The 15,771-nt window shown below is 32.2% G+C and overlaps 2 protein-coding genes across 3 annotated transcripts; one reads left to right on the top strand and one right to left on the bottom strand.

Moving 5' to 3' along the window:
• The first annotated feature begins 4,848 nt into the window (after positions 1-4,848).
• LOC118042946 (UPF0481 protein At3g47200) lies at positions 4,849-8,701 on the top strand. 2 transcript variants are annotated; one of them, XM_035050717.2, is made up of 2 exons: positions 4,849-5,002; positions 7,120-8,701. In XM_035050717.2, the coding sequence occupies exon 2, from the start codon at positions 7,179-7,181 to the stop codon at positions 8,637-8,639; it is 1,461 nt and encodes a 486-aa protein (XP_034906608.1). In that variant the 5' UTR covers positions 4,849-5,002; positions 7,120-7,178; the 3' UTR covers positions 8,640-8,701. The 2 variants fall into 2 exon arrangements, with proteins under 2 accessions (XP_034906608.1, XP_034906607.1); XM_035050716.2 differs by having other exon boundaries at positions 4,874-5,002; positions 7,142-8,701.
• Positions 8,702-13,252: 4,551 nt separating this feature from the next.
• LOC118042951 (uncharacterized) lies at positions 13,253-15,430 on the bottom strand. Its single transcript, XM_035050726.1, has 2 exons — positions 14,566-15,430; positions 13,253-14,454 (listed from the first exon to the last, which is right to left on the bottom strand). Exons 1-2 carry the CDS (start codon positions 15,428-15,430, stop codon positions 13,253-13,255), a joined length of 2,067 nt encoding a protein of 688 aa, XP_034906617.1.
• Between the last annotated feature and the right edge of the window lie 341 nt (positions 15,431-15,771).

Raw genomic sequence — 15,771 nt, 5'->3', positions numbered from 1 at the left:
AACATGAAAATCAAAGAAATGAACAACGACAGATAAGAGGCAGGAAGTGATAACGATCTATAGTTTTGCACAGAAGTAGAGGTAATAACGACGAATGGTGTCTTTATTTGGATATGGAAGTGATATATTTGGCTAGTGTAAGTTGCTGTTCAGCCGTGCCTTTATTTGGCTACATTAGGATATGGAAGTGATATATTTTGTGTCTTTCTTGCAGATCGCATTTAGAAAATATTGTTATTTAAAGACGCCCTGTGAGCTAAATAGTTCTAACGGCTGTTTCATGTTTTCAAATTTTGGGGTTAAGAAATGTCAAGGAACCATCTCAACCCAATAGTTTAAGCTATTAGGTAAGGTCTCAAAATATAATTTATATTATTCTCTAAAACACCTCCTCAAGTAAAAGCCCCTTGAGCTTGAAACTTGCACATACTCACATTACCTTGTGCTTGATTTTTATCAAATAAATAGGGATGATAAGATTTGAACTCGTGGCCGCTTAGTCATAAGGCTCTAATACAATGTCAAGGAACCATCTCAACTCAATAGCTTAAGCTATTAGGTGAAGTCCCAAGATATAATTTATATTATTCTCTAATAAAAAATACCGATGGTACAGTTGTTGCCTTACCTCATCAGCATGAACACTCCACTCATGCTTAACTTGGCCATTTTCTTAGAGAATTCTTCTTGCATTTTGCCGGATGGGAGTTTTTTTTTTTCCTGTTTCTTTCTTGCTTGCCACAACTATTAGAAAATGTTGCATGCCATTATATAGTTTGTTGCTTTAATTAATTTTAACATTAGACTGAGTTTGGGAATGCCATGCACAGAATGTAGTAACAAATTGAAGATGATTTGTTTTTTTTTTTTTTTATAAAAAAATTGAATATTCATTTTAAAAAATCATCTCAACCCAATAGCTCTTAACCTAATAGCTTAAGCTATTGGGTTGAAATTGTTCTTTGACATGGTATCTGAGTCTTGATGACCGAGTGGTCACGAGTTCAAATCTCACCACCCTCATTTATTTTGATAAAAATCAAGCACAAGATAATGTGGGCCTATGTAAATTTCAAGTCCAAAGGGCTTTCATTTGAGGGGGTGTGTTAAAAAAAATAATATAAATTATATATTTGAGACTTTACCTAAAAGTTTAAACTATCATGTTGAGATGATTCTTTGACAATTCATACAAGATTGCAACAAATGTTTTGCATTGTATTGATGTCTATTTATGAATTAGTAATAATAAAATAGTGGCATAAATGCAATTGAAGTTTGTATAGATTCATGTAATTGTGAAAGATGTAATGTTTTTTTAATTATCGGGTAATACAAAAACAAACTAAAACGTAACTTTCCTCTCTAAGATAAAACAAAAACAACCCTTCCTCATCATAGAACTGTAGAATATCTCTATTTTCTAATATCGTTGCAACATACCTTACGTGGTTATATTCCTCTACTGATCATATAACAGTAGAAGATCTCCATTTTCTAATATCATGGCATCACCAAGAAACAATGGTTTCTCTAGGTGAATGTTGTTTTCTATGACAATCATTTTAATCCGCTGTCGTCATTGTTAAGACCACAAGAATGCATGGATTTTTTTTTTATCAATTCTAATTTTAGTATCATGATATAGCCCTTAAGGAGGGGTAAAGAGAAGGATCTAAATTTCGTTTTTCAAAATCAAATGCACACATATCAGTCAAATAATCAGAATTTAGGATAGAAAACTTTCCAATGGAAGATCCATTACATGAATGTGTAAAAAGTGTTAAATAATATTTATGTAGACTTATTTATTAAGGGTATTGTTGTTACCCAATTTTTGACCCACCTATTTGATAAATTTTTTGAAAAAAATCCAAAAATAGTGAAAAACAACGAAAATCCAAAAAAATATGTTTTTAATATATTTGCATCGTTTTTAGCATTTTCGACATCGTCTAAAAAAGAATTTGAATTTTCAAAGGTTTTTCGAACGTGTTCGACTTTTCACGCGTCATTTTTAAAATCATTGATTTTTCTCATTGGATCGATGTTGATATTGCTCGTTTTAAAAAATACAAGAAAAATCAAAATTTACAAAAAAAAGAAAGTTGAGGGACCAATTTTGAGACCCAAGCAACATTTTACCTATAAATAGAGGTCCAAAACTCAAAACCAAAAGAGGGGGGGGGAGTTTTTGCAATTAAGGGGGAGGCAACATAAAAAAGAAAAAACCCTAAAAAAACTAGACTTTTCTTCTTCTCCCTCACCAAAGGCAGTCGCCAGCCCCCCCTGGATTTTTTTTCCTTCTTCCTCTTCCTTAGCCGGCTTGCCAACAGCCATAGACCAGCCTCTAATAGCCCCCACCCGGATGTGTTGACTTCCAGCCCCATCTCCGGCCACCACATTCCTCTCTCAACTTTCCCCACAGTTTTGCAAAAGAGAAAACAGAAGCCACTATGTTCCCCCCTCATCTTCATCTCAGCTGTTCCCCAAGTCCAACCTCGACTCCCCTTCTGATTTTTCCCGCAGCCGTCTCTCTCTCTCTCTCTCGAGGTCGCCTCCTCTTTCCCTCTCCGGCAGGCTGCTCCCTCACCTTACTAGACCTCTCTTCTCACCCGGTCTTCGCCATCAGCAGCAGCATCGCCCACAGACTCGGAGCGGTCTGCCTTCTCACTCCAGCAACGTCCGCAGATATGCCCTCCAGCGACAGCCCTGATACAGTGGCGCCCACAGAAACCAGCCAAAATGGATTTTGGATTCTGGTGCTTCACATTATATGTCTCTAGATTCTTCATCTTTTACCTTTGTTTCCCCTTCGCTCTCCATTCATGTTATGACTAATGATGACACTCCAATGCTCTTAGCAGGTGTTGGTTCTGTTGTCACACCTCACTTGTCTCTTTCTAATGTCTACCTTATTCCGAACCTCAAATTGAATCTTGCTTCTGTAGGTCAAATATGTGATTCTGGTGATTATTTAGTCATTTTGTCCTTTTTTTTTGTTGTGTATAGGATCTGCAGTCTCAGAAGCTGATTGAGACAGGTTGTAGGGAGAATGAACTGTACATTTTGGATTAGTTAAAAGTGCTAGTTCCCGCTGTTGCTACTACTATTGTTAATTTGTCTTCTTTTTGTTTGAGTCCTTCATCTTTTAGTATTTAAATAAATAAACATAAAAAAGTATGCATATTCTTGAAAATTTGTTCAATTTAAATTATAAATTTAATTAATTTATCTTTTTAATTTTAATTTATCCATTGGTTTTTTAAAATTATATATGCAATTTTTAAGCAATCTAACTCTCAATTTTTCTTAGTTGACATTTTAACTTGATTGTATTTTAAAATCATCCTTGAACTTCAATTTTTTAAAAAAACTTAGCCAAATTAACCCATTTATCAACTCCCTTTTCAATTTAACCCTCAATTGTAATTCAAAAATTTTTAATTTTTTTTTTTGCCTATAATGCTCAATTATTGGTCCAATTTCAATCTCGACTATTTTTTTTCTTCTTATTTTTAAAAATATATACAAAAATATAGGATTGAAATTGGGTAATGACAAGTTAAGAAAAAATTACAAAAGTTTTTTTGTAAAAAAAAATAAAATTGTTTGATGTTTATTTACAAGTAAAGCTATATAAAAGCACAAACTATGTTTTGAAACATTTGATTTGATAAGAAAATACCCATAAATCTTACTAACAATTAAATATATTGAAAATAATTTATTAGTAATTATTAAACATATTGTCTTATTTAAAACTTCTACTTATGATGAGCAGAAAAAATTGAGAAAATCTAAAAACAATTAACGAAAAAAATAAACAGAGAAAGGAACCAAATGAACCAATTAGAAAACTTTTTAAGAAAAATTGGTTTGGTTTGGTTTTGTTTCAATTTTAAAAATTCAAAATTCAACTAACACTGTATGAATATCCAATTCTATGCTGGGGGTTGGGTGGGCTACTTTAGTTTAGGTGATAATTTTCATCTCTTTAAAGTTCTAACCCCAAATCAAACCCAAACGTAGCTGCTACCAAGCTTCTAAAACAAGAGAACATGGCTTCCTAGGGCCATATCTCATTTCCTCCACCACGCTCTCTCTCTCTCTCTCAAATATATTTTGTTTCGTCGCATTATTGTTTTACTTGGACATGAAATCACTTCTTTAGCAGCTTGTAGGTATAGGCAGGTATAGGCAGACATTAGTTGATTCAATACAAGGACAAGCATTCTATCTATAAAGTTTACATTTTCCCTGTAAGGGTGCAGGGTGTCTGTTTTTTTTTAATAGAATTCAAGCAATTGAATAGGAAAAACCAGTTTTTTAAGTGAATTAATAAGAAGCTCTAGATATTCAAAATCATTTTATCAATATATTATTTATAAAAACAATTGTTTCTTTTTATAAAATATAATAATATATTTTAATTAATATCAAAATACATTAACCTGTCCCTTCCCTTTGATGGTTTTTTAGTCCTACATGCTGTCTTATAGTTTAGAGAAAATTGTTTAATGTGCGAGTTGGGGAAGTATAATTATAAGATAAACAAACGTTGTTTTCATTTTGGGGTCTACCTTCACCCACTTGAAATTTTTATCCTCTCATGTTTAGTGGGACGGTGAGCCTAAGATATTTGTAGCTTGATCGGTGATTTTTTTTCATTAAAATATTATCCTCAGATATAAATAAGATGGATCCAGGATTCAACATTAAAGGGCTAAAATGAAGATTTAATATTTTACAGGGATTATTATGTACAAATATACTTGATCTTTTAGAAATAATTTTAAAGTTAAGGGACTTTCCTAGATCCGCCCTTGCCAGGCTTGAATCTAGATAGCATATAGCATTAAGTCCCTTAATTATAGCCACTGTCATATGCATTTGGGTAGACAAGGCAGGAGACTTAGAGAGAGAGAGAGAGAGAGAGAGAGAGAGGGCTCGCTGCTTGGGACCCTATGTACAGACACAGTCCTCTGATCTCCGTCCTCAGGTCAGCACTAACTTGTTCTATTCTTTCAAATGTTTAGTTTTTTGAAATGTTTAGTTTTGGATTTGGTTTAAGCTCTGCAGACAATAGGTGGTTCCATTTATTTTTATTTTTTTAAAAGTTGGTTTGCTTAATTATGTTTAGTTATCCAGCATATATAAACATTTGTAATAAATTTTGTTGTTAATTTCATGGAACCTGCTGTGAAATGATCAGAGGTTCGACTTTAGATTTCTATGGGTATTCAGATAGCTATAGAGCAAGACTTGATTAGCGGTGGTCAACAAGTGATTATCGGTATCAATACCCATTGCAGTCACTTTAATTACCCACACTAATTTATTTAGGAGAACTAGCTACATATCTAATAAAAATGAGCAACAGTATTACAAAAGAAATAAAACAAAAAAAATAAATCAGATTGTACCCAAACAAGGAACAATAAGTTTTTTTTTTTTAAGAAAAACAAAAACTAGTAGTAATGTGTTTAAGTGATTTGTTAATTAAGTTTCATCTTGGCATCTCAAAGTCATCAAATGCTTTATTAAAAACATTTTATAATTATTAGCAGTTTTCCAAGCATATAATGTTCAAGTTTATTATAGAGGATTGTGTTCTAGTTTATCTACTAAAAGAGTTTCATCTTTGTTAGGAGAAATCACAAACTAATTTAGAATACTCAAATAAACCTGATGCTGTAATAGCGCATAAAACACTAATTAAATTGTTCTAAATTTAATCTTTATTATTTTAGATTATAGATTCTTATTATGTCGTAATTGTATCTATAAATTCTCATCTACATTGATCTTTCCCTCTCACTATCAATTTTTCCATCAACTTCAAAGGACGCTCGGAAATTTTGTCTGCGGGTGAGTGCGAACCAGCTAAGGCTGCATCCAAATATAATTATAAGATAAACAAACATCGTTTTCATTATGGGGTTATTATGTACAAATATACTTCACATGCATTTGACTATCTGCTCAGTGGGTTGATCGGTGGGTTTTTTTATATATATAAAAGACTATCTGCTGATAGAAAAAAAGATGGATCCAGGATTCAACATTAAAGGGCTAAAATGAAGATTTAATAATTTTACAGGGATTATTATGTACAAATATACTTGACCTCTTCGAAATCATTTTAAAGTTCACATTTATATATTTATAGCCTTTTTCATATGCATTTGGGTAGACAAGAGACTTAGTCCCTCTTCATAATACGGTTTAAACCGTGTTTTTTTAAATTTTAAATTGACTTTTTTTAATGTTTTTAGATTGCTATATATTTTTAAATAAAAAATATTTTAAATCGGAACAGTACTATAATTTTAAGTAGACACTTAGAAAAAAAGGGAGGGAGGGAGGGAGGGAGGCAGCAATATATAGGAAAGAGGCTCGCTGCTTGGGATCCTAAATACAGACACAGTCCTGCTGGGTTCGACTTTAGATTATAGATCCTCATGTCGTAATTGTATCTATAAATTCTCAGCTAAGTTGATCCATATACGACGCATATAGTAGCATTTGATCAAAATTGGATAAATCACCCAAATACTATTTCTGGGAAGCTAATATTCACATATAATAGCATTCAATAATATGAATTTATACAAGTTTTAAGCTCGAAAGAATTTTATTAAAGAGGAAGTGTTATAAAATAATATAAATTATATATTAATATTTTATTTAATAGTTTAAGTTACTGGGTTAAGATGGTTTTTAAAGAATAGCCTTTATGTAAATGCATCATCTATCCAAAGAAATTGAATAACTTAAATGCTTCAAATTTGAAAAATCTAAAAATTAAACACAATGCATATAAACAAATTATATCAAATTTTCACACAAATTGACGTTTAGGTGATAACCACTGAATCGATGGAGTGTACATACGTTCCAAAAATATTAAATGACTGATCAAGAGTAATTACAACAGTTCATCTGTTTTTTTCCAAAAATATTAAATGACAAATATAGTCATGAAGTAGTATGGAAAAATGTGCTTTGATTTTGTGAAATAACGTAGAAATCACTATATTAGTTAGGTAAAAATATATCTCAAAAAAAAAAAAAAAAAAACTCTAAATTGAACTTTATACCTTCCATTGATTCTAGGTTTGTTGCACCGAACCTGCAGACTGGAAAAGGATAAATTTACTGCAAGGGCTTCAAACATGAAAAACGATGTTGAACAGGCAAGGGCATCAAACATGGAAGACGATGAGTCAAGTGCTCCAAACAAGGGAAAAGTTATTGATGTAGGAAGTGATTCAGACATTGATAAGGATATTAACAACTTAAGTGCTTCAAACAAAGGAAAGGATACAGCAAGTACCTCAACTATTTCAAACCCGGAACTCAAAATCGAGATGACTAGCAGGATTTTGGAACAGCTGCATGATAAGATGGAAGGGATGACCTCTCAACAGGACCGGGCTGATTGCTGTATATACAGGGTGCCCAAATCGCTTCGAGGCGTAAATTGGAAAGCCTACACTCCACTACTGATTTCAATAGGTCCTCTTCACCGCGAGACTAAAAGAATAGAGGCCATGCAAAATCATAAATGGAGATGTTTCAAAGAGTTTACTGAACAGGATGGGATGAATGAGGAGAAAATCAGGGATCTTGTGATCAGCATTCAGAATAAAGAAAAGTATATCCGAATCTGCTATTCAGAGAAATTCAACCGAATCAGTAGCTGTGATTTCATAGAGATGATCTTGCTGGATGCTGTTTTCATCATCAAGTTTTTGAATGAGTATCAACAGCCTAATCATTTTGAGCCCCGGATGATGTTTGACATACGAGAAGACTTGATTCTACTTGAAAACCAACTACCTTTATCCATCATTCGGGATATATATCAAGAGATCAATCGTGATCTCCAAGATGCAACGTGGGAATCTTTTCTTGATCTTGTTACCTATGTTTTTGGAAAGCACACAGGCGATATTGCTACGTTTCATTTTGAAAAGCACAAGTTTTCACAAGTAGCAGAAACCAGACAGATTGTAAAGGGAAGCAAGCATTTCACTGATTTACTAAGGAGTTTTATGCTGAAGGGATCCATTGAACGAACTTATAGCTTTAATCCTATCAAGCTGAAATATAGTGCGGTCATGCTTCGCAAGGCAGGAGTCAAGTTTCAGGTCACCCAAGACAAATGCCTGGTCAACATAATATTTGAGAAAGGAGTGTTGAAAATACCACAGTTGGAAGTTGATCACAGCTTCGAACGTCTTGTACGAAATATCATGGCCTTGGAGCAGTGCTGCTACCAGCGAGAAGCTTACGTATGCAGTTACATTAAGTTTATGGATCATCTTATCGACAGTGCAGAAGACGTGGGTTTGCTAGTCCGAAAGGGAATCATTCTCCACTGGCTAGGTGACGATGCCGCAGTTTCAAATGTGATTAACAATTTTTGCGAAAATATTGGTAACAATTACACTTGTTTTGGTGATATCTCTCAAGAGATAAATTCCCACTATGAGAGCCGCTTTAACCATACGAAAGCAACCTTGAAACTTGTATATTTCGCCAATATTTGGAGAGGTACGGCAACTGTTGCAGCAGCTATCCTGCTCATCCTCACTTTCATACAGACTATAAGTTCCGTAAAATCGTTATAATGATTTTATCTTGCTTCGTTTCATTTCTCCTACGTAATAATGGATTGCATTGTTATTGTTAATTTCCTTTGAAAAATGTTTTTAAATTGTGAGTTTGTGTTGTTCTGAACCAATAATATGATGGTAATCCATAGATATTATTGATGAAAGCTAGCAATTTAGACTACAAGTTTTATCCATGATCTAAGCTCAATATTACCAAACAAATTAAATTTATTGGGTGTCAGCCCATATTAAATTTAAAACACAATCTAAATACATTTCATGGTTCTTACTTGTAGAAAACAAATTAACTAAGGATATTTTAAGTAATTTTCATTTTAATTTTTCAAAGATATCCTTTTAAATAAGGGACATTTGAGATAAATTGCACATAACTTGTCTATAAATAGACAACAAAGTCACCAAATCAAAGACACAAGCATAAAGGCATAGATGACAAGCAAAGAAGACACATAAAAAAAAAAACAAGCAGAAGACAGAAGGACAACAAATAATGACTAAAGATCAAATACAAATATTTGAAAGTTCTCTCAAAGAAATTCAAGTCTATTAAAGAGGTAAAGGACCAAAGTCATTACACACGGTTATGAAGATGCTTTCTGAGAATTGTGTCCATCAGATATCTCTTTAAATGAATGAGCTGAAAAGATTTATCAAGTAAAGAGATGTTTAGATCACCATGGTGATGGACCAACTAAAAAAATAAAATCCACAAACTGAAAGCACCCAAAGGATCATAGATCCATCTTGAAAGAATACTCATCAAGATCCTTTAGAAAGCTAATATTCTCCTAAAAAGCAACCAAAACAAGAGCAATATGATAACAATAGTATAAAATGCTTTAAGGGACATTATTGGATCATCATTGGGCTCACTTACTCCGTAATAACTATTGTATATGATTGTTGATACTATTCCTTCTTAAGTCATATACTAAGCATATCAATGAAATGAGGATGCCACCAAACTATCAACATTTAAAGTTCCAACAATTTAAAAGTAAAGGTAATTCAAAGCAATATATTACTTATTTTATGGAGACTTGTAATAATAAAGGAACCTAAGGAGACTTACTGGTGAAGAAATTTATCTAGTCCCTAGAAGCAAAAGATTAATATATTTTAAAGTCTATTGTTATTTACAATAAAAATGAAAAGTTATTAAATCCAATTTATTTATGACTTTATCTAAATCCAATTTATTTTATTTACAACGTCTTAATCTACCAAATTACAATAAAAAATGAGATATAAAAAGTTTAACTGTAGATTGTTTTTTATTATATCAAATATTTATATATATCTTATAAATATAGATATTATATAAGTATTTTAAATATAATATTATAGACATATAATCTTGTTAAATATTTTTGAAATAAATTTCATTTTTAAAACCTTAAAATATTTTTTAAAAAAAATTAATGCCAAATTAGTTAGTGGTGTTAACTAAGAGTTTATTTTGTATGAGGTTGTGGAAAGAGAGATTTGTGGAAGGCGTATTTATAAGAAGTTTATTTTATGTGTTAAAAAAAGTGTTTTCTAGAATTAAAAAAAAAAAAAAAAACACTTTTCTAGTGGTTGGAAACTAGTTTCTATAATTTATCAAACATCAGGAAACTTGAAAACTACTTTTTAGGAAAAGTGGTCACAAACAAGGCATACTTCTTCATGATCACATCAATTTTAAGCCAAACGGGCATTGACGGTGATAATTTTAAATCTTAAGAAGAAATTAAGATGGGTTATTTTAAGATTTTGAATTTTTTTTATTAAAATGTAGGAAATTAAGTTGCCAAGCGGGCCGGGAAGAGGAATTGATCAAAGCCGTGTATCAAATTGCGCGCAATTAGCTATATATTTGAGATAAATGATAAAACTTGTATGTTCATATGATAAAACTGAACGCAGCTAGTCAACTTGTATGTTCATATACTGTAATATTATATAATATAAGTTTGAAGTAAAAAAACTAAAGATGAATCCATGTTTATATCCTTGTCTTCTAAGGGGTGTGTTCTTACGATATGAACAAATACACTAGCACGATTATTAGTGAATTTAGCTTGTCTTCTGCAAATACCATGAATTAAGCAACTCGCTTCAATGCAAGGCACAAGAATGGATTTTATTTTCCAGTCTCTTGACTTCTCTGGGGAAGCTTGAAGATCACAAGTCATGATTCAAGCGAGCAAGAACTGCGAGGTACGTACGAGAATTCAAACCATATTTGCTAGGAAAAAAAAGAATTCGAACAACATTAATTAAGTAGACTTCACCACGAAGATATGTAGCTACCTCTTTTCTACAGTCAAGATAAGTTCCCTTAGCTTTTAAAAGTAAGCCTGGGGAGAGGCTTTACATGTGTTCTCACCCAAGTTGGCTTTACTGCTGTGGCTCACAGCATCTGCAAGCTAACGTTTGCACGATAAGGTAACATTTTAATATTATAATGATTTAAAAAAGAGAGAGAAAACATTATTATATCATAGCCATGTCTACCAGTATTAAATTAAGAGAAAAGGTTAAGTATTTATTGGTGGTTCTATCAACGCATAAATGCTGCATGATGGACCAACTTAACTGCATTTTTTTTTCGAGTACAAATAACTGATAAACTTAAGAAAAAATATGTTTAAATTTATAAATTTCATATGAAAAATATTTTTATTTTATAAAGTTTATCAGTTATTTGTACTCGAAAAACTACGGCAGAAGCCGTCAGCAGCAGAAATCAAGAAGGAAAGTCTAGAAATAAAAAAATCAGAATTACAGTTGGCAAACATAGTATGATTCAGAATTGAAATTTCAGCTGCAGCCTCAGTTTAAAAAAAATCATGAAAGATAATATTTATATGAATTATTTTTTTTATATATAAAACATTAAAACTTCAAATATCTGTTTTTTAATTTTTTCAGGTTGACTCTGTAACCTAAAACTCGGCTCTTTGACAGAATCAACTCCCGAGCCTAGTTTATAAATATCATCACTTTGTTAATATTATTAAATTCACTATTATTATTATTATCGTTTTTATTGAAATCATCATCTTTATATCATCATTATAAAAGCTACCACCAATATTACCACAACAAAACCATGATCATTTGACTTTCATCATAATTTTTTACTTATTTATTTATCAGAAATTATAAAATTTATTAGATGAAAAATATTTTATGTTATATTAACAAAATATTTAATTACCCAAACCAAACTCCCTTTGAAAATATAAAAAAAGTTTCATAAGGTCCACAATTTGATGGTATCTTATATATTGGATGTTTCATAGTTTGTCCACCTTTTTTTTTTTTAATTAGTGTTGTTGAAAAAAAAGATACAACCATCATTAATTATTGAAACATCAAGTAGTGCCCAAAAAATACAAAAATTAAGACATTAAATAGAGAGCCTTATCATTTTGTTCAAATGCTATTGGTATGATATCACTGACAGAGAAATTAGAGTACATCCTTCAAAAGCTAGACTCCGCAACGTAAACTATGTCTTTGTTTTCGCAAAGCAATATCAACAAGTTTATTACACATACACCTCTTCCTTTAGAAATGCCCGATCAAGAATCGATTGATTATCCATTTTAAAAACAAAACCCGGGGGTCTTATCGAGGTTATTCTGGAAGAGAACGAAGACACAAGTGTGCGAGATGAAGTCTTTCAAGTTAGTGAGTTGGTTGAACCATATCGAGTTGCTCATTCGATTGACTTAGAAGAAAATTCAAATTTTCGTGTTTTCGATGATAGTCTTGTTGATGTTGACGCTGAGGAGTTGAATGTTGTTCTTGATAAAGATGATGATGATGATGATATCCATATTGAAGATTGCGATAGAGTTGATGACTGTTGAATTGACTATGAAGAAGAAGAAAATTCTGAGCAACTATCAAAATCAAGGAAAGTGAAAAGCATCTTTTTATAATGTAATATTATGGATGATATTCTGTAACATGAAATATTGATTTTATAATTGTTAACTGTTGTTATTGTTTTGTGTTGGTAGTTTGTAATTTAAGTGTTTGCAGGAGGGTAAATAGACAATACAAACATATTCTTTCATGCACAGTGCACGATCACCGTGTCTCTATAGACGAAAAACATCTGTCGCTATTTTACTGAGAGTTGTAAAATATTTACTGGAAATGCCATAATCACCGACGTCTATACCGACGAATACTGTATCCATCGGCATTTTATAGTGAGTTGAAAATATTTACTAGAAATGCCATAATCACCGACGTCTATACCGACGAATACTGTATCCATCGGCATTTTATAGTGAGTTGAAAATATTTACTAGAAATGCCATAATCACCGACGTCTCTACAGACAGAAATATTCTATCGGTATTTTATCGAGAGTTGAACAATATTTACTGGAAATGCTATAATCAAGGGCGGAGCCAGGAATTTTTCTTATCCTGGGCTATGATATAAATACACATACATTATTTTTTAAGATCAACCATTCACTTAGATATATAAATTTGTCAAGTTAACAATAAAGTTTTAATTCAAATACATAACATAAATATATAAAAAATAAAATTTAAAGTATATAAAATTCAAAATAAAAATAAAAATAAATTACACGATCAAAGCTGCACCCTTCGATGTTTTGTAGAATAGAATTCATCTATGATCGAATCCGAATCAATATCTTCAACAAGCTCTCGTTCAATGTAAATCATCATAGAATCTGCTAAGAACTCCTCTTCCATTTTATTGTGAAGCACGGTTTTAACATGTTTCATAGCTGAAAATGCCCGCTCTATAGTGGCAGTGGAAACAGGCAAAGTCAAAACAAGATGAATCAACTTGTCAATCAAATGATAGTGCTGCGACTTATTTGTTTCAGCTAATCCTCGACATAATTCAGAAATGGTAGACATATACTGAAAGCTCTCGTGATGAATCACATCAATCTGATAATGCTCTAGCTGAGATCTCAAATAATACATCTCTTGTTCATTGAAATCTTCAGGATAAAATTTCTCAGCAAGCTTGTAAATAACATCAACTTTAAATGATTTAAAGTTGTCTTTAGGTTCTAAAGCAGAGCTAAGTACAAGAAGTTCCACTGTCCCATCACTGAATCTAGAATTTAATTCTTCCAACTGAAAATCTATTGTTGAGTTAAATATATCATAATGATAATGCTGGTAAACTGTCACTGAACCTTGTTGTTGACATGAACGACTTGTAGCCTTTTTATACGAAGCATTCATATGTGGTATGTCAATCTCATATTTTGTGCAAACAAATTGCACATTTGCAAGGAGAAGATCAAATCCGGCATCTCTCAAAGTTTGAAGCAATACTTTAGTAGTTGATACAAGATCCATTGCATTTAAGATGTCAAGAGATTTTTGCTGCAAAGCTCGACAAAGTAAATCAGTAATCCCCATTATTTTATGCATCAAATATAAGATGAATATAAATTCAAAAGATTTCATCACAATCAAACAACCACCAGCTTCTCCACATATAGAATTAGAAGATCCTTCTTGAACCATACTTTCAAGCACAGTAATAGTTGCACCATACATATCTATTAAGCTGCAAATAGAATAAAAATGAGAGCTCCAGCGAGTAGTTCCACTTCGATGTAAATTACCAATTTGATTAGCCCCTCTACCAGTCTCACGTTCTCCAGTAGCTACCATATGTGCAATTTCTATAGCCTGAGCATAATGTAACTCGGTATGACGTTTGGGAGAAGCACAAATAAGGTTGATAATGGTTGTCAATTTTGAGAAAAATAACCAAATAGAAATCTCATTTCCAGCTGCTGCAACTAATGCCAGTTGTAGTCAGTGAGCAAAGTAATGTACATAATATGCATAAGGACAATCTCTGAGAAATAAAGCTTGTAGTCCATTCCATGCGCCACGCATATTGCTAGCACCATCATACCCTTGACCTCGCATATTGAAAATATGCAAGTTATATCGAGCGAGCACATCACAAATTTCTTTTTTAAGTGTTGAAGAAGTAGTATCTGAAACATGCACAATACTAAAGAAACGCTCTCGTACAAAACCCTGAATGTCAACAAATCTCAAAACAATAGCCATTTGTTCTTTATTTGATGCATCTTTGGCTTTGTCAACCAAAATACAAAACTTTGCATCTCTAACTTCTTCACAAATCTTTTTCCTCACTTTGTTTGCAAGAATATGCAAAATCTCTTTTTGAATAGTCGGTGAGGTATACTTTGTATTTTTCAGAGCTTTTTCTAAGACAACATCATCAATGTCAACATTCAATATCCCCATAAGTTTTATCATCTCCAAAAAATTACCTCGATTATTAGAAGCTGAAGATTCATCATGACCTCTAAATGCACATGCTTGTAAGCTAAGCCATCGAACACTTTCAATTGTTGTCATAAGTCTCAACCGATTTTTCTGAACTTCTTCAACAGTTTGTGCATTCAACACTTTATCAATATGTCTACTTACTTTCATTAAATCTTCAGCAGATTTCACAGCATTATTATGTGGTGAAGTTGGACTTCCCACATGCATCAAAAGTGCACATCTGACCCCATCATTAACCCTTTTCCAACTTCTAAAGCCTTCGGTTGTGAATGTGAGATGACGGGGCACTTTGTTTTCAAAGATAAAGCATGGAAAACAAAATATTGCATCCTTTGATGGAGAGTACTCTAGCCAAGGAAATTGATCAAACCAAGTGTATTGAAATCGACGATACTGTCTCCCTGATTCAGTCCTTGGATACTCTACTAACTTAGGTTGATATGGACCCATTTTGATATAAGCTCTTCTAATTTCATCTTGTTGATTAATAGGATGTTTCCACACTGGAATTCGTAACCCAGGATCTCGTTCAAGAGTATTAACATCAATTTCAACTCTTTGAGATTTGAGAGGGGGCTGTTCACTATGATTTGACACATCAACATTGGAAGGAGAATGTCCTTTACTGGTTGATGTTTGTTCGTTTGGTTTAAAGAATGAAAACATAGTTTTTCCTCTCTTGTTTCCTTGATTTTCCATTATAATTTATAACCTATTTAAGTAAAAGGGATTAGGGAAATCAGGTGCAAGATGAAAAGATACTAATACCACAATAAAATATTCATAAAATA

The sequence above is a fragment of the Populus alba genome, chromosome 17, assembly GCF_005239225.2.
Source record: "Populus alba chromosome 17, ASM523922v2, whole genome shotgun sequence".
In the NCBI taxonomy this organism is placed as follows: Eukaryota; Viridiplantae; Streptophyta; class Magnoliopsida; order Malpighiales; family Salicaceae; genus Populus; species Populus alba.
This window is presented reverse-complemented; position numbering and strand designations above follow the sequence as displayed.

Bases quoted from the DNA above. Each gene is read 5' to 3' on its own strand.
- LOC118042951 (XM_035050726.1), bottom strand. From the start codon at position 15,430: ATGGGTCCATATCAACCTAAGTTAGTAGAGTATCCAAGGACTGAATCA. The intron at 14,455-14,565 runs GTGCTAGCAATA...AACTGGCATTAG, and splicing joins GCGAGGTCAAGGGTATGATG to TTGCAGCAGCTGGAAATGAG.
- LOC118042946 (XM_035050716.2), top strand. From the start codon at position 4,968: ATGTACAGACACAGTCCTCTGATCTCCGTCCTCAG. The intron at 5,003-7,141 runs GTCAGCACTAAC...CCGAACCTGCAG, and splicing joins CCTCTGATCTCCGTCCTCAG to ACTGGAAAAGGATAAATTTA.